Source organism: Pempheris klunzingeri, chromosome 11 (genome assembly GCF_042242105.1).
Source record: "Pempheris klunzingeri isolate RE-2024b chromosome 11, fPemKlu1.hap1, whole genome shotgun sequence".
Classification (NCBI taxonomy): Eukaryota; Metazoa; Chordata; class Actinopteri; order Acropomatiformes; family Pempheridae; genus Pempheris; species Pempheris klunzingeri.
In genome coordinates this window covers 18,693,387-18,720,369 of record NC_092022.1, presented here as the reverse complement: position 1 = coordinate 18,720,369, position 26,983 = coordinate 18,693,387, and the positions used below count along the sequence as shown (strand labels likewise).

The 26,983-nt window shown below is 41.2% G+C and overlaps 1 protein-coding gene across 1 annotated transcript; it reads left to right on the top strand.

Moving 5' to 3' along the window:
- The first annotated feature begins 661 nt into the window (after positions 1-661).
- LOC139209513 (synaptotagmin-2-like) lies at positions 662-22,373 on the top strand. Its single transcript, XM_070839250.1, has 9 exons — positions 662-746; positions 12,180-12,395; positions 12,746-12,906; positions 16,914-17,051; positions 17,287-17,454; positions 17,943-18,110; positions 18,817-18,934; positions 19,286-19,419; positions 20,671-22,373. The coding sequence occupies exons 2-9, from the start codon at positions 12,200-12,202 to the stop codon at positions 20,884-20,886; spliced, it is 1,299 nt and encodes a 432-aa protein (XP_070695351.1). The 5' UTR covers positions 662-746; positions 12,180-12,199; the 3' UTR covers positions 20,887-22,373.
- Positions 22,374-26,983: the final 4,610 nt, after the last annotated feature.

Here is a 26,983-nt window from a genome sequence, read left to right as displayed (position 1 = left end):
AATGGATAGAGATGGCAAGAGCGAAACCGACTCAGCAGCACACTACTGCTGCGGTAAGCAGACAGCAAATGACATGCTTCTGCTTGTCTTTGTCACATTATCTAGAGGTCTCATCTACAGTATGTCATTTTTTTCCCGTTTACTTATTTACATACACTCTTTTTTCGTCTCGTAGTTGCAGCCTTGTAAGCTTAGTAACACATCTGAGCCCTGTGGAGTCCCCGAGCAGGGGTGCTGTTTGAACAAGGGTGTGGGTGCCTGTCGGACAGTAGGGCATATGGATGCTTTTGGATCGCCCTCGTTGGACCGGGGCACATATTGCTGCATACAGCACCTTGCAAGCAGCATCACAAATCAGCCGGCTGAGTAGTGCGGGCTGGAGTGCAAGGAGAGATGGAAGATGGAGAGAAAGCGAGGGGGAGGGAGAGGGGAAAGGGGAGGGGGATCCTTTCTGTGACAGAGATAGAAGGAGTGGAGAGAGGGAGAGGAGGAGGGGATTGAGAGAAACAGAGGTGGGGGTAGTCACCGAGTGAATGTGTGAGCGTGTTGTGTTCGTGTGTGTGTGTGTGTGGGAGAACAAGTAGTGCTGCAGTGGAAACAGTGCGAAGAGGACTGCAGTTTCTGGTGCTGATGGGAGAGCAGTCGAGGGACGTTATTAAGGCATTGTAACATTAACCCTAAGTGCCTCTTTGGTGAATGGGTTAGCCTGTTGTGGAGAACAGGATTACGGAATTACGGTAGTGCTGGTAAGGGTGTATTTCAACTCTCCTCTCAGCATTGCTTGAACACTTCCTTTCAGGAATTTTGAACAGAGTTATTTAAGGATGGGGGTTGTAGCTGCAGTTGAGGATTTTTACAGGCTGTATCTGATTTAGCATTTCCTTTTTTGTTGGTTTTACCATTATGCAGGTGCAGTGTGCATGTCTACCTCCTGATGCATGTGGTCCAAACTTTACTCAATGCTAATTCATAAGCTTTGTGAAGGGAATACCGAGCATCCCCTGGGTCCTGATCTGGCCCGGGCTCCAGCTGTGGACGTTGCCTTCACGCAATTTGTGTTTAATCCGTTATGATTCCACATCACGCACTTTTTAGAAGAGGGGGTGTAGCTCTCTATAAATTCATCTCATTGATCATGCCTCATTTAGCTTGCCTGGTGGATGTAGTACATATTTCCTGGAGAGTGTCCAGGAGGCTGCCCTGCTGACAGATGCTTTGCTTACCCCAGTAGCCACACCGACATCTCTCGCAACCTCCCTGAGCACTGAGAAACTAACATGTGGAGCCAAAAGAAAACGGCACACCACATTGAAATACCTCAGGTCTATTGTAGTCTAACCGCAATGTTACAAAACAGACACAAACCATGGCGCTCTTTATCTTGTGAGAGTAGTCAGACATAAAAAGAGGCTGACAGTTGTGCTGAGGAGTGTGGAGAGTAGAGGGTGGGGATTTTATAAAGTGCTGCAGGATGCTCTTTTTTTTCTGCTGTCTCTCATGGGACATGAGGCACAGGCAGCACTGAGGTGACAGTACCAAGGACAAAACCTATCTTGGGCTGCGTGTACCTCTCACTACCTACTGCTGACTCTTTCAGGTCTGCATCACGCTCATCATTAGCACAACAGTATCCAATATCCAATGTAATTCAAATTCATTATAACAAACTGACTATGAATATAATAGATAGGGTGTTATTTTTGAAGAGTTGTTGGGAGCCTGGGGCTTTTAGCCAAGTGTGAACCTCAGCAGTTTCAAAACAAATCCAAATTTAACAAAATTTTCACATCATGCGCAAAGAGTATTATTTATTATTCACAGGGCTTTGTGTCCTGAAGTAGCATATTGAAATGTAAACCAGGTTTATTCTTTCCCCAGAGTCTCTGGTGCTGTAATTATCAGAGACAGTCAATGGCTTGTATTTGGAGCAGTCACATGATCACTCAGGTTTCAGGAGTATAGTAAACAAACACAGTCCACAGGATGTGAGGGATCATATTATATGTATATACAGTTGGGTGCGTAAGCTACTATACCTGCATACATGTTTACTCCTCCAGTATCCCGACTGCAGGAGACTACTTGATACTGAGCATGCTCTGAAGGTTCTGTTTTTTTTTTTGTCAGGCTCTAAAACATTCAGGCAGGCTCATTAAGTCCGTACCTCAGGCTGCCACTCCCATTGGCTCTCACACTGAGAAATACTCTCCGAGTCTCTCATACATAACCAGAAATATGAGAGGAAATGCTTTGAAGTTCACAAATCTTATTTCTTTTTTCTGTTGGCTCCCCCCAAGAAGGCAGCTGGTGCCCGAATGCTGGAACTGCTCAAAGAAAAACAGAAATAAAAGAGGCTTATTCTAATTGTGCAGCCTCCTAGTGTACTGCTTGAGTGGGTGTGCCCTCTTGCACCCACATCACCCTTGTTTCCCTGCTTCCTGCTGCTTCATTAGGTTGAAATATTTCTTCTCTGTCTACAAGCAGGAGTATTTTCAAAATGACAAAGCCACCCGTGTTGGAGTGAGTCAGTGGTTTTCTCTTTGACACATTAGTGCAACTATCACTGCGATTGCTCAGCCGCTGTCAGCTTCTCACTCCAGGTGAGAGCTGAGCCTTCCCAGTCCTGGCCCCAGCCCATTTGATGGCGTGTCGCTGGCAGACGATGGCAGAAAGCTTCAGTGTTAAGCGGTCAGACGCTGTCACCAGTCACAGCGTCCTGCTGCGCTGACAGGGCATTTTCACCACTCTTTAATCTTTTGAGGGAGAAAAACGCGCCAATTTTTGTTGCAGGACCTCTAGCAGCACAGAGGAGATGATTTGTAATGGTCAGAGAAAGTACAACACAGAGCAGGGTAACACTTTGCTGTAGAGTGAGTGAAAATATTTTCAGTGTGTTTCATCATACAATGTTGTAACATTGTAGGCGTTGTAGGCATTGCAAAACCTTTGAATTCACACTGAGACTTTCTGCAGAGAAGGTTCTGTGCATATTCAGTAGTCAGCTTAAAAGAATAGTTTGACATTTTGGAAAATATGCTTAATGCTTAAATGAGTATCTATACCACACTTCTGTCTATACAACCAGCAGCCTGCTAGCTTAGTTTAGCACAAAGACATAAAGCAGGGGAATCAGCTAGCCTTGCTCTGTCCATTTGTAACAAAATCCACCTACCAGCACCCTTAAAGCTTAAGAATTAGCATGTTAAATCTTCTCTATTTAATTGGGACAAACGACAAATTGCAGTTTTACAGGGATTATGTGCCAGATTATTTCCTGGCGGGAACCAGCAACTTCCTGGAGTTTCTGCTGGTTGCCTGGCAACTACTTATAGTCAAGAAATAGTCCGGCACACAACCCCACGTAAATGATCAGTTTCACACTTGGGGTTTTGTACAAAGTCAAACAAACAAGATTTAACATGTTAATTAGTAAGCTTTAGAGGTGTTAATAGGCAGATTCTTTTGACCTCCTAACAGAGCAAACCTAGCTGCTTCCTCCTGTTTCTATTTTTTTGCTAAGCTAAGATAACTGGTTGTCGATTCAAATTTAATGGACCAACATTAGATTGGTGTCAATCTTCTCATCTAAGCACTAGAAAACAAATAAGCATATTTTCCCCAAATGTCAAACTGTTCCTTTAATTCAATTATAGCACAAAAGGAGATTTTGTACTCGCAGTCTCGCTCTTTACATATTTTTCCTTTTTAAAACAAGAGTGTCAGAGGATGTGGCCTATCTGCAGTGCTGCAGAAGCCCTCTCCTCTTTCACATTTTCTCCACACGGCCTTACATGCAGATTGGGTCACTATCTCTGTGACAGAATGATTAATCGACCTATCAGGGGACAGGGAAAGGGGTTGTGCTGAGGGGGCGAGGGAGGATGTATGGCAACTGGCTGTAAATGATCCCTGCAGCTCCTCGCTCAGCATTCAAACCCTGGCGCCTCCTTTTCAAGGATCCCTCCTGATAATAGCTGAGTCACATTCAGCTGCAGGTGAGAATAAGCATTGTTTTATCTACACAAGCAGGTTTGTAAATGATGCTCTCTGGACCACCCTTTTGGGTCAGCACACAATGAGATATACAAGGGAGATGATGTGTGAGGCTTTTTGACATCTTATCTCGGTCGCTGCCCTCAGATCAGCAGTCTCACCAGCAGGATTTCCTGATGCACTTGCATTCTGTTGACATGAAGGTGTAATTGCCATGTTGACATCTCTGATTAATGGTCATAGTCTTTTTTTTTGTGGATGCTAGTATTCTCTATGTTTGCATTCAGGACATTTGTGCAGCCCTGAGGCTAAACAGGGGGTCTTATACCTCTGTAGATGTCCTGGATGGCTGCATAAGCAGTTCTGCTGACTGTGTTGCATATTAGTTGCTGAGTGAATGTGTTCTGTAAATGTCATTCACTCCGTTTGCTAGACAGAGATCACTAAAGGGTTTATCACCGCAGAGTGAGCCTAAAATATACAAATTTAATCAGTTCATCTTAGAAAGAACAAATATTAAATATTCAAATTCACAAATTTCACCATTTACTATAGACAGATTGTGCCAATATTAGGTTGCCATCCCAAATTAACACAAATAAGGGGACGTACACACCTTAAACTGTGCCTTGTTCGTTGAATTTAATGATTTAATTACTGTTAAGTCATATTACAGCTTCCTGACAGATGTTTGGCACTTTCCCATCTATGTATTATGGCAGGAGACTTGAAGAATCCTGATCAAGAGTCTCAGAATCTGGCTCTGGCACGTGTTTTGGATTTGAGACAGAGATTTTGTCAGTTTTGTGGCTTTCTACCATGAAATGACAAAAGAGGGAGAGTTTTCCAACTACAGTAGGCTACCTTGCAGAAATCTGTCTCTGCCACACACTTGGCATTTATCTAACTGTGCACGCCAGCTGCGATCTGTTTAGCGACAGGACTGTACACCGACACTACATTATGTGCATGAGTGATAAAGAAGAGATGTCTTTATGCAGCATCGTTCAAAACAGCAATATAAGACCAAGGAAAAGCATAGCCAGATGCAAGTACCAGCAGCTATAAAGACTAAAATGTGAATGGACTGAAGAGTCAGAGGCATCTCTCAGCTCAATATTTTAAACATTACACTAAGGTAAAAAAAAATAAAAATTCAGTAAAATCAGTAATGAGTAGAATAGTAGAAAAGACAATTGCTGCATTTCTATCATTATAATGACTGCGTATACAACTAGATATACTTTTGGGTTTGGCTCTGACAAAGTTCCAAATAGTGTATCATCCTTCAGTGGTAAATAACAAGCAATGCAGCCATCAGTATCCTCCCTATAATCCTATTAGAATTTGGCCAAAATGAAACCATGATGACTGTTGGAGCCCCAAGTCCATTTCAGCAGGGGTAAATTACCATAGAGTAGCAAGAGTTCAGGAACAAAGCTGCACATTATCTCTAATTGAAACAACTCCACCATCTCAGCTCAGCTCTCTGACTACAGTAATGCTCTGTCTGATGGATCTAATAAAAAATACTATGCCCCCTGTTCTCTAAATGTTCCAGTGCACATTTTCAGCCGAAATCGAGTCCAGGCAGATCAGAGGTCGACTATGACTCAACGGTTGTCGAGCCAGTTTTCTCTTCCCATTTCTTCAACTCTGTTTATCATAAATTCAAAATGCGTGTCTTTGAACAATTACCCTTTAAATTATATCCTCAATATCTTATGCAACTTGGCTCACACCTAAAATAGCTCAGTAGGATTCAGATGAAACAGTCAGTCAGCATGAAATGTAGCAATACAAAGTTAGCACACACACACACACACACACAAACACAGCTTCTCAAAAAGACAGAATCAGCCACACTGTGTGAGAAATACCATTCTGCATAAAAGTTGCATTGGCCTGAATCTGAAATGATTAAATTAACAGTCTCTGTAGTACTTAAAGCCTTGAAATTTGCCAACTTCTTGTACATTTTTTTTTAACATTCCAACCCAGCTTACTGTAGCGATCACATCACTGAGACTTAGAGGAAATGAAGCTGCACAGGATGCACAGACAGTTCAGCTGGGGGCCAAGCACTCCACCCACCCACACATAACCCGTAATGTCACAGATGGCGGGGGCACAGTTGGGGCTGAATGATTTCATTGGGGTCACATTGTTCAGATTACTTTGTATCTCTGAGGACCCTTGTGGCCTATGACAAGCGAGCAGCAGTTGCTGTGTTCTTTCTTTGAATACAACAACCTTTCCACGGTGCCTAATATTCAATACTTAATTTGCCGCCCCACTGCTCCTGACTGTTGCCCTGAGGTGCAGTCACATGACCCCATGACCAGTTTTCTCTCTATTTACAGAAGCCATTTTGAAAGTGTGTGCTAAGATATTTTGGTAGCATGTTTTGAATGAAGTGCTGCAAGTGATGTAAGTTCAGATTTAAACACACACATATGGTCATGAATCCACACACACACACACACACACACACACACATATATATATATATATATGTATATATATATATACTATATATAGATTGGCCACTGGCAGACAGCTGCGTAAGCTACCATAGAGGCAAGTTGTCAGGGCCAGGGGAAAACAAAGGACTTTGCTGCTTGGCAGTAGGTTGTTAATTAATGGCTCTTCGTGGTACTTGTTGTTGTGTAATGAAACAGCTGCATGACTTTAGCTCACTCTCCTTAGGTTGTTTTCTCTTGGATCTGACCTGGGTGCTAATAAGCCTTCAGTAAACACAGTCCCCCACCCATGGAGATGTCTGATCTGCCGGCTAGGGTTTCCTGACACTGGGTATGATGTCACACCATGTGGTCAATGGGTCATCACACGCATGATGTCAGATAAGGGAGCGGCATTTCTTAGTCAAGTGTTATATGTTATATGTGAGAGCAAGAAGATGCAGTTATTATCATTAGGGTTTGACAGGTAGGAGGTAATTAAGTAAGCACTTAGCCTGTAGGCATATTTGAGTGTTTCTAAGTGACTCATATTTTTCTCTAATGATGATGATGACAACATATGATGTGATAATCCGTTAGTGTGCATGAGGATGGTTTATATTTTATCCTACTGATCTTATTTATCTAATTTTCTCTTATTTATTGCAGAAAATGCATTCCGTTCAGACCATTAAATGTTCTGCAAATAGCACCCACATGGTGAAACTTGAACCACAATGTCCCTAATTCAAGTCTGGCTGGTGACCTTTGTTGCATCTCTCTCTCACGTCAATTCGTGTTATCGCTCGACTCTCTGTTGGTACAAAAATGGCCCAAAAAATACTTTAACAATATGTTGAAAGACATAAGTCATCACATCAAATCAGTGAAAATTTGCTGTGATATAGTGTAAGAGTAAGAGTCAAGGCAAAAGCCATCATCTTATCTAATCATCTCTCATTGATCGCTGTTGTTAATTCTATACTACAAATCATAAAGGAGAGGGTGCGGAAAAGAAGTAGTTAAGTTAGAGGAGGATTTGGCTGTTTTAGGAATATGTTTGCTTCTACCACTAAAGCAAAAGTGAATAATATTTGAATCATTTGAATTCGGAAAAAAGACTGAATGTGTTTTTGAAATGAAAGGCGCAAACAACACACCTCTCCTCAAAGTCTGCAAAAAGTGACTCTCACAAACATTAAAGCCATCTGCCTTCACCTTTGTGTGTTTCTGCTGGTTAAGTGTTGGAGGCACGTTTAACCTTAATGTACCGTGGTTCATTTTTCAGTAAAAGTGCTGTGTTTTTGGGAGGCTTTGCTGCACCCTAATTGTTTGTGCACCAAAGATAAAAGTGCTTGATCCCCATCCAACTCAGAGCAGTGTATTTAGTGATAAGGGCCAGATCATGTCCATAGCTGCACTGCTCTGAGCCGTAGAGCTGAGCCATTTTGTTTTAACTAATTCTGATGACTCAAGCGCTAACGAAATGAGACGTACATTGGGAGATTGGGCTGAAAACTCCCACAGATCTCAGCAACTGAGCATTATATGAAATTCATCTTGGATAAGAAGTCTATTTTCAACTTTTTTCTTTCAGGGAAGGTTTCCTGAGCAGAAATGCTCTTGTTCCAGGATGGCTCTGCCCCACACTCTCACAGTGGCACACATTTGCACCTGGAAGCTGCCCAATACAGCCACAGTGTGATCTGGTCACTATGTGGCTCCACTGGAGCAGATGGAGGTTAACAGCCTAGCTCAAAGGCATCTCCGTGGTGGTAACAAGCGAGGTGCAAGCAGTGCTTTATTACTTCCCTCCAAGATTGAATCTGTTGGTTCAGGGATTGAACCACTGACCTTCCAGTCAGTCTACAAGCTTTAAGAAAGTGTGGAAATTGTTGCATCTATCTATCGTATATATCTAGTTATTTCTAAATATGCATAGTTCACGCCCCGTGGTTTTTAGCCACGCAGCTATCATGGCTCGATTGGATGGCAGTGTCTGTCGGCTGAAGTATCTGCAATATCTCAATAACTATTTGATGGATCGCCATCAACATCGGCGCAGACATTCATGCTCCTCCGAGGATTTATCCTAATGACTTTGTTGATCACCTATCTGTTCCTCCCAGCATCACCAGCATGTGACCGTTTTCACCCAGTCAGTTAGATATTTCAACATCTACAAGATTGATTGGCACAAATTATATGTAAAGATATTAATGCTCCCAACACTATGAATCATATGACTTTGGTGATTCTCTGACTTCTACCCTAGCTCCATCATGAGGTTGACAATTATGGCTTTTGAGTAAAATGTCTCAACAATTATTTGATGGATTGCCGTGAAATTCGGTACACACATTCATGTCCCCCCTCAGGAATCGCGGTACTTTGTGTTTACTGCTAATTAGCAAATGTCAGCATGCTAAATTTAGACAATGAACACAGTAAACATTGCACCTACTGAACGCCAACATGTTATCAGTCACTGTGAGCATATTAGCATGCTGTCATTACCCTTTTGCTCTGAGCACACGTGCCTTAGTACAGCCTCATAGAACTGCTCGCATGGCTGTGGACTCAACTTATTGAAGCAGCTAGATTTGTTGCTAAGCAGCTCCTCTATTTGTATAGATTTCAGGATGGAGCTATTGTGACCTACTCATCATTCAGTATGTTTAGCTCGGTCCAGTTTGGCTTCTTTAGTTAGCAGACATTTCCTCACAAATCTAAGTCTTGTTACAGACTTCCTTCTTCTAAGAAAAAACAGTTTGTATAGTTGAACTGTCCGGAGTGAGTGAAGCCATTAGTCCTGCCATGAAGCAAGACTAATGGCTGTCATAAAACAATAGCGCAAGTCTGCGTCCTCTCTGCCCGTCCTCACTGTCGCCCTCAGAGTGGAGGAGATAAAATGCTTGAGCCCATATCCATGAATGTTAATTTAATTGGTCTGGCTCTGTCTGATGTGGGGGACAAACAGAGTGAAGTGTACCTAAACCTCAGATGTAAGCGGATGCTTTTAACATAGTCACAATACCTACAGTGATGTGTAATACAGAGCGGAGACAGTGATGCCTCTGATCGCTGTTTTATTGAGCATAAACGTGCGATGGGTTAAAGTGATTCTGAGCTATTCTCTCAATTTTCTCAAAAACTGAGCTCCCATCTCAGTATATTATAACAGGACGTTGGTTGCTTGTAACATCAGCATATATAACCACAGCGCAAGTTATTTCACAGACATATATTTTAAGACGTTTAAACTGGTTCTGGTCCCTGAATAATATAAGCTTATCCTTCCCACTGTCACTCTCAATTTGAATAATTTATATGTGGCAATAAATAGACGCAGAATATCTGGCAGCAACTTGGAAAATTGACACTTGAGAAATGGGAAATTTCTCTTTTTTTGCCCGTAGCACCATGACTTTAATAAAATCAACAGCAGAAGCCCCCTCTTGTTATGCTTGTCATCTTTCTCTGCTTTCTGAATCGAGGTCTCGCCCGATCACTCATCACTGTGTCGGCAGGCTGCTTTCAGCTGCACTTGTCACACTGTGATTTCTGGAACCGATAAGAGCTCTGATTGAACGTTTGTTTGGCCTGTGGAAACACCACTGGAGAACAGTTTGTAGTTGTTCATTTTGTTTCTTTCCACGGTTAAACACTTTTCCTGGTCAGGCACTGTTGGTTTGGGTACAGGGCAGCGTCCAGGCACAACAAAGGTGTGATAAATTGAAAAATTGATAGTTTATCTTAAATGTTGTCTGTAGCTTATCTCAAATCAGTGTCCACTGACCTGACAACACTGTGAATTATGTTACGAACACTGTAAAATGGCAGACTGTGGTGCAGACTGCCATTATCAATCATATGAAATAAATTCTTGTACACCCCCTCAGTGGAAATGGATTGAATGTTACAAAGCCAAAGAGTCTAGACGTTGGCATAAAAAAAGAGCTTTGTCAAACTTTGTTACAGTTGTTTTGCTCTTTTGGTATTGTACGAGAGTTGAACAAGCATGATTGATTCATACTGTGGACAATATGTCCAATGAGTCAAATTACTGTATTTATGACCCTCAGTGTATTAGCCATGTCATACTATCCTTACTATCTATATGATATTCCGTATTTATTAATCATTACATCCATAGTTATTAATATATTCTTATATAAGAATCATCACCTTATGAAGTACATCATAAGGTATGATGTTGATTTTTGACATTGTGATTTATTATTATTTGTGGTTTGAGATGCAACCTAGAATTCGTCTTGGTGTCTGCCTCTCCGCATGCGATATTAGAGCTTCTCCCGTTCACCTTTTGCTGCAGTTAACCGTACAGTATGTGGGCCTCAGGCTGATGTGTCCCTGTCAGAAACTTCAGCTGATAATTTCATTTTTTGCAAGCAAGGTGCTTCCAGCTGTCTTTGTTTTTGTCAGCTGGTGGACAAAAATGCTTCTGGCAAAGTCAAAAATGATTTAACTCTGATCATGATTCGATCTGGACGTATTTTGGTCATACTGTAATTATTCAACTAACAAGGAGTGAATAGCATATCCATGGAGGGGGTGTCTGCATTGTCTTCATAGTACGCACCTCACTACTGGAACGGATCGGAGTACAAACTGATTTCATTCCTCCAGGGAACTAAAGTATAAACAAGTTATGCCTGTTTGTATTTCTAATAATATTTTTGAAAAATTTAATTAGTGTGTCTGCCTGCAATGAATGCTTTGCATGAATGAATATCTTTTTGTAATATTGTCTTTATGTAATTTGTTCTCAGGTCTATTTTATAAAACAAATCTCGATTTCAGTGAGACTTCATGAAAAAATTATAGCTTTATTAACCAGCATCGTGACTTATGTAGAGAAAAAAAACGCCTTTATTTCACCAGCGTTTGCATCCATGAAGTCGAAGCAATGTGGCCCATCGGTGGCAAATCAGGCAAAACTCATTTCAGAGTGCTTGTGTGAGCGTGTTTGCTCTTGTGCCAGGTGTACCAGAAAAGATTGGTGGCTCAGGTGTGGACCTTTTGAAGATATCCTCTCTTAAGCACATTAGCAGCTGCAGGAAATACAACTGATAATTTGTTTCCCATCCAATAGGATCTGTAAGACTTGCCTGTGCTCCAAAGTCATATTATATTATATGTAGTTGGCCCTCTTTCATCCAATACATACATGTTTATAAGGAGCAATTTTGGGGGTCATGGTTTTGCTAAAGGACACTTCTACTTCCATGCTTCTTCTACGGAGGCAAAGGCTCAAACCACCGATCTTAGAACAGCCAGCTCTCTGCACCGCCTGATCTATAGCCACCTTTTAATCATGTAATATACGTTGAAACCACATCCACCCATTTAAGTGAAATGTACCTTAACTGTAAACAGTTCCCTCTTTTGATTGTTTTCTGGTGACTTGTTGCATTGTTATTAACTTGAGAACATTTGTGTTCTTAATTCAATAATATTTTGTCTACACAATATATATATTTGCTCAACGAACTGTTATTTTCCTTTGTCAAATGTCTCAAAAAACATGAAAATTGTCAGAATAACTCAGCTTTTTACTGAGCTGCTGTCACTATCTGCGTGTGAGTTTTACATGCAGGTGGGACATAACTTTGCAGGTGGAAAACGAGCCATTGGTGGTTGGGCACTAGCACGTGCAGCGTGGGCCACTCCTAATAACACTGTTTGCGTGCTGTTTTTCAGGGACTGTGTGTGCAGACTAAATGTCGAATTGGAACTTGTTAAAGCATCAGACAACACCCATGGTCGCTGCTAAGCCAACGGGGGCCAGTGCCTTGACTGTGACTCCAGCCCCTGTCGCATTAGTTTCTGCTGACAACTCCACCGAACCGGTCAACAAGAACGATGCCTTTGACGAGATCAAAAACAAGTTCCTGAATGAAATCGACAAGATCCCACGTGAGTGCCGAACAAAACCCAAACCTGTTCTGATCAACCAACTTGTATTGATGTGACTCCAAGCAATGATTTTGGAATCAGATTTTCTCTTTTGCTGCAGGCATTGGCAGCCTCATAATGTCTTTATTCAGTATTGATCACCAGCTGCCCTTCCTAACGGCAGAGAAATCTAATTTTCACCCAATCTAATTGCTAACCTAGCACCTCTCACTAAATATATTTGGCCCAGGACATGACATGGAGTAGGCTAAATGATTGGTTGGTCAAATGTCAAAGTATTTGCTTCTTTCTTCTCTGTCTGGGTGTGGATGTTCCATCTGTACACATGTTGGTCTGTATATTCTCCTCAGTGCCGTCCTGGGCCATCATTGCCATTGCCGTGGTCGCTGCTTTACTCATTCTAACATGCTGCTTCTGCATCATCAAGAAATGCTGTTGCAAGAAGAAGAAGAACAAGAAGGGAAAGAAGGGGAAGGGTGACATGGGAATGAAGAACCTGAAAGGTGGAGAGGTACGTTCCACCGCAGAAGGTTTCATCACGGCCGAGGGAATTTACACCCACACTGTATATGAAGCAAGGCGAGCCAAGGCCAACTCTAGACTGTTTATTAGCCTATTATGTAACAACCGCGGGGCCTACAGTGTAGCTTTTTACTGGAATAGAGAAAAAACATTCATAGTGATAAGTTTGACTCAGCTAATTATATAACAAACAATAATTTGGAACAGTAGCTCTCATGTCACACATTTTAATCAAGTAACAAGTTTTCTGTTTGAAACGTATTAGATTACATATCACTGGTGCAGGCTGTTTAACTTGTTGATGGCTTTCTAACCCAGTCAGTCTCCGCAGGTGTTAATTACATTCTTTATCCACCATGATTATGTTTCATTCTTCTCTTTCTTTTTTTGTTATTTAATGTATTTGTCATGAATGTTATTGTTGCTGTTTCTCTCACTTGTGCTTTGGGATTTGAGTGGAAAATGACAGGACTCTTATCTATTCAGCCCAACCACTGTTTTCCCAGTCATTAAAGAGTGATTATCAAAATGAGTAGTTAGCGCAGTGCTGTTGTTTTGGGCCTGTAATTATGATTTTTTTCACACACAAGATTGATGATTTGACCAAGTCAAATAAGAATACATCTAAAAGAGGAGTTATTTTTAAAGCCAGTGGTCTTCCTGCACAAGATATGATTGTGCTAATGAGGAGGCTTCTCTAGCTGTCATTTTCCTCGCTTCCCACAATGTAGCTGACTGCATTTGCTGTGATTACCCTTCTTTGGTGTCTGCTGTGAGTTCAATCTCTTCCTTTGTCTCTGCTCTCCTCCTTCCTGCTTTGTGTCTTATGTGTGCTCCGTGTATCTTGACTGTGGTGGACTTCTCTGCCTACGGTAGGTCTGACAGCACGCGGCACCCCTCTCTGGCCGCTCTGTGTAAGCACAGTCCAGGGCAGGGGGGGAGCGCCGGTGGGGGTGGGCTGGGCTTGGAGGGGTTGGATTGCAGTGATGATGACAATGAGTGCTATGGCTTCCTTAGTTTTTTGCAAGCTTAGGTGCTGCGGGTGCTTGAGGAATCTATGGGAGCGATTAAGCTGCTTCGCAAAATCCACTGAAGTGATATGCCGCACCAACTGCTATGTCTTGACTATCCAGAGATTGCAATTTCTTGGCAAAAACAACAGAACAAAGATATGTTTAAGTGTCTATGGTTTGAAATGAACATGAAACTCATCCTCTGGTTGAGCCTTTGAATGACGAGTGCACTCAGCAACTCACTAGAGATCACTAACATGCATGTGCAAGGGGTAAGCTGGATATTTGTCAAATAATAGCTTGATCTTTACCTACCTGAGAGCTTTGAGCATGTTTCCACCACGGCAGGCCTCGATTCTACAACACATCCTAAAAGCTGACATCTTAAAAACTACCTCTCTCCAGAGATACATTGACATGACACTGAAATTCATATGCTGTGCCCCACTTGTGCAAACACGTTCTGAGTTCCACAACAGATAAAGCTGTTTGTAGTGCTTGACAAAGACCAGCATATGCCCTTGCAGTAGGTACCATTGAATGGCCACAACTTGACTTGAGAGTAACTTTCCTGGATGACCCATGCTGCTGACATACTAGGTGACAGTCATTGACGCCCTCTTTCCTTGAAGCACTTGGGTCTCACTGAGGAGAAATGGTGGGCCAGAATGTTTGCCCATGTTTGCAGTCAACTGCTGAGGCCTGATTTATAAAGTTAAAGCTACAGCAAACTGGTTTTTAACACACATTCCTGTTAATAAAACCTCAGTACTGAGCTCGCAATTCACGCCACTGAGTTGACAAAGGGCATGCATTCAGACATACCATGTCTTTATCTTTGAAACCCCACTGGTACAACAACTGGTAATTCTCAATATAGCATGATCCCTCCATGGATGCGTACATTTCACTCAGAACAGAAATTTTTGGACCCGACAAAAATTTGTCAAAGAGGTTTTAAGAGAAAACATCAAAGCCTAACTTTTAGCTGAAATTATGAGTTAATTCATTACATTTGCCATTATTAAGAAACTTGGATCCTGCATTGTGTGGCCTGGCATGCTTGAATGAAAAGCATTTACCACAATAAAGATAGAGAATGCCACATATAAGGATGTTGTGTGAGAATGACTGTGTGTGAGAGAGGATGTGAGTATTAAAGCATGCATGAGAGCCAGCATGTGAGCAAATGTGTGAGCGTGTGTGTGTATATGGGGGGGGGGTGCACAGTGCAAGATGGTGTGTAGTGGCTGTGATGGTGTGTGTTTTTTCTGTGTGTGTGTGTGTGTGTGTGTGTGTGCACTGTTCCTCTTCCAGCTCATCAGTGAGTAGCTGGACCCTCCAGTCTTACGAAGACATCAGTGTTTTTTCAAGAAGACAGCCATAGGAAAGTAGGCCATACTGAGATATATCCAGCTCCATACAGTGTCCGACATGAAAGTTTACTTTAATATTTATATCGGAGGAGATTGCTCTCGCTCGATTAGTCACGTCCGCCTCTAAAGTGATGAAAGACTGAAGAGTGACCGAGTGTGATGTCAAGGCAAGATGGAAGATAACAGAGGACTTGATTTATCTTCTTCATCAAGCCCTGATTATCTCAGGAGCCGTACAATGTCAGTCATCTGCTGGATTTTGCTCTAGCATATGATCAAGAGTCATAATAATTCACATTAGAGCTGGAAAATCTGGACTTTGTTTGAAATTAATTGTGAAATATATCAGTAACTCATTTAGCTACAATAATTAGGCCGAAGTAATAATAGCAGCAAAGTCCTATCAACAATACCAGTGTAAACACATTAATGAGACTTTTGGATGTCAGGAGGAGATAAAAGGCAAACTTGACGTGAGCCTGTTTGTCAAACAGCTTACAGTATCAGGTGGAGGATATTCGCCTGCCATTTTAAGCAAGTTTGAGAGCTTTTCAAGGAAAGTGCCAGGAAATCACTGCGTCAGTGGTTCGATCAAATCACGTGTGCGGCTCATGGCCCTGTCCTTCAGCTCCAGCTTTTGACAGACTGTGTATGAAATACTGTACACAGGGTGGACAAAATAACAAGAACACCTTGCTGTATAGTGCAATGTAGTGTGCTGGCTCTGTGATAAATACTTGCTTGGTTCACTTTTGTGGCAAAAAGACTGAGCATCATATAATATAATATAATCATAATATCCTTCAGTCTGTTTTACTTGTGACTCTGGCTCGTCTTTGCTGATGCAGCTTTCACCTGTGTGGGATAATGCCATCACGATTTTTTAGACTTTTTTTAACAACTTAATGTGACTCACTTGGGATGAGTCATATTTTGGGATTTGTGCACCTGCCTGTGTGGCTGCCTGTGTACCCGGGATGCAGTCGTTTGGAGTTGGAGTCCTATTTCATGTTATATTGCTGCTATTTTGTCCAACCCCTGCATTACAGGCAGCTACACAAGTGAGTCATATTGACTTGAAAAACAATTATCAGTAATGAAGGTTTTCACCATCTTGATGAGTGAAAAACGGAGAACATGCCTGCTGTACAAGATTGCAGTATATTATAAGGTGTTCTTGTTTTTCTGTCCACCTCCTATATATTGACTGTTTATATCAGTTTCTCTCTTTTTCTCACTTGTTCTCTCTCTATCTGCCTCCACTCTCTGCATAATAACACAAAGTTCCATTTAAATGGCATTTCTACAACATGCTTTGTTAGAAGAGAAATTTCCTACCTCTGATTTTAGAATGTAATGCTCATGAAAAAAAAAGAAAACAGCAAATGGTGTCACCCAAGAAATAGTGAAATCAAGTCAGGTTGCAACCGTGGTCATCGATGAAAAGATTGCACTAGTAACACCGGGGTGAGCGGGGGTAAGTGGCAGGTAGGTGCTGTGACTAACGCGACTGCTGATGCTCGAGGTTTTGTGTTCAACACAGCCGCCATCTGAGAAGCGTCCTCTCACTCGCTCTTCTGCCACATCCCCCCTCTCTGTCTTTGCAGAAACAACAGGATGATGATGATGAAGAAGATGATGTCGAACCGGGACTGACTGGAGACGAGAAAGAGGAGGAAGTGAAGGAGAAAGAAAAGCTCGGGAAGCTGCAGTACTCCATCGATTATGACTTCCAGGAGAACAAGGCATGCGCTTGATTTTTTTTATTTTCATTTATTTTACTTCTTCGGGTTCAAAAGTGTGTAAGCGTTGCATAGTACAATTTCCTTGGTGTCACATTTCATTTGACCTGTTTTTTCTTGGTTCATTATCATAAAAGAAAAACAGGAATCAAGGACATAGTGAAGGATTTTCGGGGCATGAGTCGGAGAAATGCTCACTGACTTTAAATCACACACCTCCTTCCTCCTTCCTCTCCAGCTGACTGTTGGAATCCTGCAAGCAGCTGATCTCCTCTCCATGGACAGCGGCGGCACCTCCGACCCCTACGTCAAGGTCTTCGTCCTCCCCGACAAGAAGAAGAAGTTTGACACAAAGGTTCACAAGAAAACACTCAATCCTGTCTTCAATGAGACTTTTACATTCAAGGTAAGCTGAAACACCTCGTGGTCACCCTTTACTTATTACTTATTAAAACAACACGTACATCGAGCTTTTCTTTGATAGGCAGACAGGCCCTGTTAAAGGTGAAATGTTCCTCCTGTCTTTTATTATTTCTATGAGCGCTTAGCTGCTCAGATTCGAATTTCTTTTTCACCAACACTTCTGGCCAGTAGTGAGAAAACAGCAGCAGACACACTGAGGGTGTCTGACAAGCAGGATGTGGAAGAGAATCAAATTAAAGAAGAGGGGCACCTCTGTTGCACCTTGCCTGCTGACACAGCTCTATAAAAAAACAATTCAAACAGCTTTTCCATGTCAAAGTCAGGCTAGTTCTGCTGAAGCTGCAGGCTATTAAGTCAGGCGATTTGGAACTCCAGGCAAAAGTCACAGCACCTATATTGCTATATTGTTCTGATCTGACTAAATGATACTAAAAATAATACAACTGAGTAAAATCGGTCTCTTTCTTCCAGATTCCTTTCCAAGAGATGGGAGGGAAGACTCTGGTAATGTCAGTCTATGACTTTGATCGCTTCTCTAAACATGATGTCATCGGAGAAATTAAAATACCCATGAATACCCTTGACTTGGCAAAGCCAATTGAGGAGTGGAGAGACCTTGACAGCGCAGACCAAGAGGAGGTAAGAGTTATTCGGTAGGGTGTTGTATTACATTTACCATGGGGCTGTTCATCTCCAACACTTCAACTTGTGTACCTTGTAGAGATTCATTTGATAATATTGGCTGCTATAACGCTACCTTTGCTTTATAATTCTTCTAATTCTCCCTGCAAACTCTAATACTGAAATACATTTTATCAGACTCTCAGCAAAATCATGTTTTTTCCAATGGAGCAACCTGAACAGCTTACTCAGCTGATGACATTGTACAAAAATAACCATGAGCACAAAGTGGCAACTTAGTCTGTTTACCAATGAGATTCAGAGGGCTGAAGGACACACTTTTTGTTTTCCTACCCAGCTGCACTTTGGTTTCCTCTGTAGCCCAGCAGCCTGTAATGCTGTGCCGTGCCAGAATATGAAAAACAGGCTTTAATCAATGAAACCTCCCCAGAGCCGTCTTAAGAGGGAGTGCTCTACAGTTGCTTGCCATCTCAGATATTTTATTAACTTTGAAAAGACCAACTTGATTTGAATACTGTTAATTCCTGCCACTAAGACATAAGTAATGGCAGCAGGAATTATTTTTATTGATGGTGCGTCTATAAAATGTAATTCCAAAGGGACAGTTTGTATATTTATGCAGTGTACTGTGCATCAGAGAAAAAAATGGAAATTCTGCATCAGCCCTCATTTAATTTTCTCTCCCCGTCCCACCTCCTCACAGCCAGAGAAGCTGGGTGACATTTGCATCTCTCTGCGTTACGTCCCCACTGCTGGCAAACTTACCATCTGTATTCTGGAAGCCAAGAACCTGAAGAAAATGGACGTGGGTGGACTGTCAGGTATATACACGGAGCTGAGGATCAGATATTGTGTTTCATTATCACGTTATCACATTTTACACTATTTCAGTGCTCACAATTTGACAAAATTAGACACTGTGGTCAGCTGTGAAATTTGGATGCTTGCAGTGGGTCTGCAGTGTAGAAAGCAGCGTGCCTGTGAGCACAGCCATTAGGTCGGTCCTGCTCTGCTCACGTGCTGACGCTGCAGTACTTATCATGCACCAGCACTCGCTCCCCCTGGCTTCAGTACTGGCCCCATCTGTTGGTGCATTACAGCACTGCAACACACACGTGCACGTGCAAGGCATTTTTGTCCCATTTATCATGATTTTTTTTTTCCACTTTCAGATCCCTATGTGAAAATTAACCTGCTGCAGAATGGAAAGAGGCTGAAGAAGAAGAAGACAACTGTGAAGAAGAACACTTTGAATCCGTACTACAACGAGTCCTTCAGCTTTGAGATTCCTCTTGAGCAAATGCAGGTAAGGGCATGAACTCACTTGGTAACATCCTTCAAGATCTACCCTTCGGCAGAAAGAGTTCCACAGAGTCCTGCAGAAAAGCAGAGAAACATCCAACAATTGCTGGGGAGCAATACTTGGAAATAATGCTGTTTTCTTTTATCCTGTGTTTTATCTCATGTTATGTTATGATCTTATGATTGACAACGTTTATAGACCACAGATTTTAGATTTTCAGGTAAAGCTAAGTGTGGGAACACACTTGTATTTAGGAGCAATTTGTAATGAATTATCATCTCATCATCCTCCAATAAGATACTTGATGAAGTACATGTAAAAACAACATGCCCAGCCTTTGATTGTTTCCCTTCTAAATGCTTTTATTACATTTTATTATATTAGCATTATATTAATGTGCGGCTATGTAAACAGCGAACAAGACATTCTACCTTTTATAAATGAAATGTTAAATTTATAAGTAATAAAATGTACCCTTGCTTAGTTAACTTGCTGCTACAACCTTATTTAGTCGCTTATGATGGCTAATGTTGGTGAACTTTAGATAGATATTGCTGTGTAAATAACATAATTGAGACTATTTGCTAAATTCGTGACTCTGTTGGTGCTATTGTCGCCATATTTTAGTTTTGAAAGGAATAGTTTGATGTTTTGGGAAATGACATTACAGAAATGCTTATTCACTTTCTTGCAGATAGTTAGATCGATACCACTCTCATCCGTGCCTGGTAAATATGAGGCTATTGCTGGAACGTTATCCAATAATTGACACTTGTGGCCACACTGGCCACTGTTCATACCCATGCAAAGAAGGAACACTGACATTTTTTTGGAGAATGCTGTTTATGCTCATTCATTTCCAACGCTGTTGATCTGGGAAATAAATCAGCATCATACATGCAATAGACATGATTTATCAAGTACTATAATCTTAACAATTAGAGACACTTAAACAATAAAATCCTTAATGTACCTGAAAATAGAGGACACTCAGTTGGACGCATTTTTGGCGCTGACACCGGTCACCACATTGGGGCCACTGCACGATCCATCAGTGGACACTTTGCAGCATCAACTGCAATACTTGCTTCTTTAATTATTTGAGTAAAATTCTACATTAAAAACCTCTTTCAGTGAAAGTAGTATTTCTGATTTTGTAAAAGAAACTACCTGAAATGACTCACTTTCCGCCCATACTATCCATCATCATGACGCTCTGAAATGTGTTCTCATGCTTCCTCTCCATTCTCCCAGAAAATCCTAGCTGTGATCACAGTGCTGGATTACGACAAGATTGGCAAGAACGATGCCATCGGGAAGATCCTGGTGGGAAGCAAGTCCACAGGGGCCGGGCTGAAACACTGGTCCGACATGCTGGCCAACCCCCGCCGCCCTATCGCCCAATGGCATCCACTGCAGCCAGAGGAGGAGGTGGATGCTGCCCTCGCAGCCTTGAATGCCAAGAAGTAAACTCCCCCCAGAACACATCGTCCCCACCTCCACCTTCCCACCCATGCCTTTCCCATCCTTTCCCCAGGTCCCACATATCAGTGTATATTCAAGAAGAACACCCCAACTCCCCCTCCACTCATCCTCCTTCTCCCACCGCCACCCTTCAAAAGATCCATAGATACTATTCAACATGATGGGAAATATAGTTTAAAAAAAGCATCATCTTATATGAAATCATGTCATTGAAAAAAGAAGACAAGTTCCAGGATGGACAGATACTCCGTTGATTTCCTTTAGATCTATTTTTGTATTGGGGTTGTGGTTCCATTAATAAGAATACAGAGTAGACTATGAAGAACAGTAAGAGTGCTATATGGGAATCTGGTGACAGAGGGGATAAAACATACATTCACTCATATTGTACTTCTCACCCTTTCCCTTTAGTGACACAGTTTGCTTAGAATAGTGCTTAATAATAAAATGCTTTATACTGCCATATGATAGAGAAATAACACAAGCAGGTCCATTCCTTAGGTGTATTGTGCACCATGTTCCTCACCTGCCAGTTGTCATACTAGATGATTCTGTTAGTTTGAAGTACATTCCTAGATTTGGGTAGCCAGTAGGGATAGGCACATATCCAGTTACCCACAAACACACTGCCTTTTTGATTAGTTAACCTTCCGCCCATCGTCTCAGGAAAACTGAGAGGAAACTGAAACTCCATGCCTTTTTTTCTAAACGGGTTGTTATTATTCAAATACTCCACTTGATGAGAAAGAAATGTTGGATTCAAAAGCTTGACCGCTTGTTTTTTTTTCGGTGACGTAAGGCTCACGACTAGTGTTACTTTATCCATGAAATGGCATGTCAGGGAACAGGGAGTGATGGATTTTTAGTTAAAAAAAAAAAAAAAGGGGGTATTTGTGAATTTTTTTTGACTGTGCAAAAAGGCTGCGTCTGTCATCTGAGCAACAAAAACCGTGGAAACATCAGAGCAGGTGCGACAGAGAATGATTCCAACCACCAATGACATGATATTTACAAGGTGTCGATTACTGCCTGCAGTCTACCACCTCCCCTCCCAACGCCTCTGATTCTGTATCTCACTTGTTCAGTGCTACTGCCATTAGTCATGGACTTGACACAAGGGTTTTACTTCAAAGGAATCCCTATAACCGTCTTACAGTCATAAAGGAGACAAGCCTTCAAAGTAACAAAATAAGCAATTTTCAACTACCAGGGACGCCTTCCAGTTAGCGGTGTTGTTCTCTTCATTTCTTTCTTTCTTTCTTCTTATTTTTTCTATCTCTTGTTTTTATTTTTTTATTTATCCAGTTGTATTTTATTTTATTTTGTTTCGAACACTTTTATTCCTCAAGCACTTTAAATCCAGATGTTGCGTTTAAGTACCCTCAGAAACCAGAGCTTTAATTGTTTATGTTAGGAAAAACTGCTGGTTTAAAAACAACAAAAAAAGAGCAAGGGAATGCTTTATGTTTTGTTGTTGCAGCTTTCTGTGTATGTGTTTTGATTGTTTGAATATTACGTTTCTCACTTGATTGCAAGGACATGGTCTGGAAGAAGGCACTGATCCATGTGTATTTTATACACAGCTTACCAAACTGTTGAATTTAATTGCACTACTGGGTATTATTCTGTTCTGTGGTAATTTGACACTGTTCTTTGATCTGTGTAGCTTTTGTTTTTATTGATAAAATGTTGTGAGATTGAATTATTTCTGTGGCACGTGTGGCATGCCAGACAGGTCTCCTCACGTAAATGGACTCCTCTGATAAGAAAAGAGACACGTTTCGGTCCAATGCTGCTCCCTGGCACCTTCACAGAAGCTAATTGGTTCAATGTGTTGGGAAATTATTATTCTGTTGAAGAGACAGTCTGAGGATAAATTTTGTCCCGTGACAAAATCCAAACATGTTTGAAAAAAAACCTCATCAGCCCCGGATGAATTAGTAAAATCCTAATTGTTGATTAAAACCCTGTTCTGCGCAGAGTGCTTGGGCCCCAGTACACCTGCGTGCAGGTCTAGTTATTACAAAAAATCAGTGTTGTTCGTAAGCACCAAGAGCAAAAACTACCCGTTGACTGTGTGCAAGAAAATCAATGTAAATCAAATGTAGACAGTACAACAACATTTTTTAGACTGTAATGAATGTTGGCTCTTTCTTCGTTGGCAATTTTAACTCATTTTTTTATTTATTTATAACCAACATAGACCATGTTCAGATATCTGTTTTTCATCTCACATAATCTTTTTCTTCTTTTGATGAAGCAGCACTAAAGAAAAGGCAACATGGAAGCAATCAAGCAACCCATTGGTGTGTAGTTTTGCCTGTATACATAGTTCATACACATTGATACTGCATGTTTATACAAAATACTGTACATAAGAGCATGTTTTAGAGACAAAGCAAAAATATCTCGTGTACGTAAATGGGTGTCATTTGTCATTTTAATAACACAACGAAGGGAAAAAAAGATGCACTGTATATTTTCTAAATGAAACAAATGTGTATTTATTTTCCATGAGGGTCATTGGAGAGAATGTCATACAAATATTAGAGTACTATTACTAATAAGAAACTTTCCACGCCTGAAATTCTTAAGCAAGTGTGTCGTCCAGTACTGTGTGTGAGTTCATGTAGGATGAAAATGTAGCCGCATGCTTGCTGTCCAATTCCTTGTGATCCAGATTTTTTATTTGACATCATTTATCTTCCATACATTTGTTTCAGCACTTATCTGAAGGCCAATGTTTGACTTATTTCTAAATTTTATTGCTATTTGCCTTTTTAAAAAAATATATGTTTTGAATTTTTAATGTTTGGGATGCAGGGGGGTCTCCAAGTCCATACGGTGACTATTTTCTAATAACAGATTTGACACAGAATTATTCTGAAATAACTCTAAATAAGAAGATTGAATAATTCTTCGATCTGTAGGTGGATTGTAGGAGTTGTTATTTGTGCCAGTGTGGACCCAGAGGTCTGTTGGATCATATCTTTGTATGAAATACATTTCCAGGGGCCAAAAGATGAATAATCCCATTCCTGTGCACACAAATGACTTGGAATCCCTTCTTCTCTCTTTCTTTACTTGGAAGTTTTTATTTTTCACTTCTACTTAAATGACCTGAAACCCTTCACGGCTGTGTCTCTTTTACTGTGTTTATTATAAAATATGTGTACGTGTATACAAGATAAATGAATAAGATAAAACTAAAGCCATAAAACTCAAGCACTAACTCTTTAGAGCTCAGCTGAGTAGCTAGAGTTTATTTATGAAGAAAAAAAAATCTGACATGTCCTCATTTTCCTCGGCCAGTGTTTCTCTTTTACATTCCGTTCACAGGTCTTTGTTCACCAAGAGGGCAAAATCCATTTTACTGTATATGTGAGCATTGAGAACAGTTGTGAGTTTAGTAGAGTGAGTGTGTGTTTTTCTACTTTCAGAGCTGTTGATGTCCTTGTTTCATAGAGGTAGCTGATTTTACAGTATTGTGATTAGTAATGTATATGCCTTGTTTTGATAGTATAAATAACAGATATAATATCACAATAGGTTCTCAATAATACTGCTAAAATTATATATATGAGAGTGTGCTCTATTCTTGGGCTGAGTGCAATGTATGAACCAAACTTGGTCATTCTTCAAGTTTCTCTTCTTCCAGTTCAGCAGCAGAATGTACTCGTGACTTCGTGTACTATCAATAACAGACTGCTAGCGATCTACAGCTCACCGCTGAGGGTTTTCGTTGTTTCGTTTTCGTTTGCTCAAGCAACAAAACAATATAGTAAAAATATGTATTTTAAAGAGAAAAAAAAGAGAAATTTAAAGCAGTGGCACCCAAGTGTTAGGCCTGAATCTCTCCCATAGAACTATGCATAGAGTTATGATTTTCAGAAACACATGGCAAAAAGTATATGAAAAAATACAGCTATGGTATCATGTCACGCACATGATATGAAATTAAAGACGCTAACTTGCTTTCTTTGCCGCGAGGTGAGAGGATCAATACCACTCTCTACCACGTCTGTGTGTTTAGCATGAAGCTGGAGCCAGGAGACGGTGAGCTCGGCTTAGCGCAGCACGGCTTAGTTTAGCACAAAGACCGGGGGAAACAGTAAGCCTGGCTCTGTCTTTTGGTAACGAAATCCACCCAACGGCTCCTCTAAAGCTCAGAGTAGTCTCAGCTGGTTGCCTGGCAACCTCAGGGCGACTCCAGGAAGTCACTGCTCAAGGACGAGAAATAGATTAGCCAGGCCAGCTGTTTCCCCCTGTTTCCGGTCTTTGTGCTAAGCTAAGCTAAGCTAAGCTAAGCTAACTGTCTCCTGGCTCCAGCTTCATACTTTCAGGACAGATCTCTCTCTGAACTCTTGGACAGAAGGCAGATATGCCTGTTTCTAAAACTGTTAAAATGTTCCTTGAAGTTCACCTCAGTCGCTGAATTTTCTCTGAAGTAAACGTTAAACTGCCATCTATCTACCCTGGCAACAATCTTTAATGTGTTGTATGATGCCGCACATTGTCTAATGCAATATTATACTTACTCACTGTCCCACTAATGCTACTGACTGTGACCAAATGATGCACTCACTCTATTTGAATAATTCAAATACAAGATTTCAGTGCATGTCAAATATACTGCCAGTTCCTGATTACACTTGCCTGCATTCGTCAGCACCGTTTGAATCTACAAAGCCAAAATAACGCAGAGGCAAACAGAACACATCAGATGATGAGGCAAATGTGACTGCAGGTAAATTCATAGCACATTTAAGAGATCGATTCATTCAATTTCCTTTCGCTGCTTGGGCCACCACAGCCGCATGACCACCTAAGTTCTATGGGGGACCGAGACTGGGAGCTGTGTGTGCTTGTGTATGTGGGATATGTGGATGAGGTGAAGGCCCTTTAGCAGACGGTGCAATAACACAGCACTAGAATAAATAAATATGATATGAACAGTACAGGTCTGCATGCATGGGACACATTACTCATTATTAAATGTGCATCTTTGTGTGTATGACCGTAATACTCAAACAATCTTAGTTATATTTTAAATATGGGGGTTGTTCTGTTCTGTTGATAGCCGTGTAGATGTAAAATACCTTATGCACAACTGCATCTGAAACTATGTGCTGTTTCAGCTGTGCTGAGACAGTTTTAGAGCACCGTTCACTCAACTGTCTTTTTTTTTTTTTTGTTTCGTTTTTTGAACAAACGCTGGGATTTAAAAAGGGAAACCATCCAAAGTTCAATAGATCATTTTCCACTCTGTCAAAATGCGTTGAGAGTCCTCTCAGCGGGTAAAGACACCATTTTGAAACATGTTGTCTTGTCTCCTCTATTACTCGCTGTATTTCTTCTTTGTATTCTTGTGCATATGTGTAATCACTCCTGTCTTCTGCATTTCTGTGATGTGTACTTCTGATGTAGAGTGTAGGACTGTATTCGAATCAATGCCAGAATCACATTTGCTTTCTGTTTGTGTCTTTGTCCTGTTTATGTGTAACCAGCTATGTACCATCAGTATCATTATGCTGAATAGGGAGCGGGCTCGTTGATTTCCCCTCTGAATCTGCTTCGCTGAGCGTAAAGATTGCCGGCCTTCATGTTTACAACATGGACATACTGTATACTGCCAAACATGCAGGACCGTACCAAACTCCCCTCTTGAGCGCTTAGTCCTCCACCTTTCATCCCCGATGCAACTATATTCTCAAGACTCTTTTCTTTGTCGTTTTTTTCCACCTCTTTCTCTTCTTCATCATCTTTTAAAGCGTCGGAGGACAGTCAGGTTGTGTCCTCTAGCTGTGTTTCTTCGTGTCTAGTGTCGTGGTGCGCGTGTTCATGTCAGTACTTGTGCCTACTGTGGATCGCATGCTTTAGCCCTTGACTGGACACAAACGTTGCTCACAAACTCCTCTTGACCCTTATGTGGACAAACGTTGGGGATCCTTATAAAGTTATCAAGGGAACCAAATAACTTATTACAAATTTATCATATGTGTTACCAGTTCTGTAAAAAAACAAATAGGAAATAAAGGCCTTTTAATTACCATGACTTGTTTGTGTTTAATTTGCAGTGTGT

Coding starts and splice junctions, on each gene's coding strand:
- LOC139209513 (XM_070839250.1), top strand. CDS start 12,200: ATGTCGAATTGGAACTTGTTAAAGCATCAGACAACACCCATGGTCGCT. Junction 12,396..12,745: donor TGAAATCGACAAGATCCCAC/GTGAGTGCCGAA, acceptor TATTCTCCTCAG/TGCCGTCCTGGGCCATCATT. Junction 12,907..16,913: donor AGAACCTGAAAGGTGGAGAG/GTACGTTCCACC, acceptor CTGTCTTTGCAG/AAACAACAGGATGATGATGA.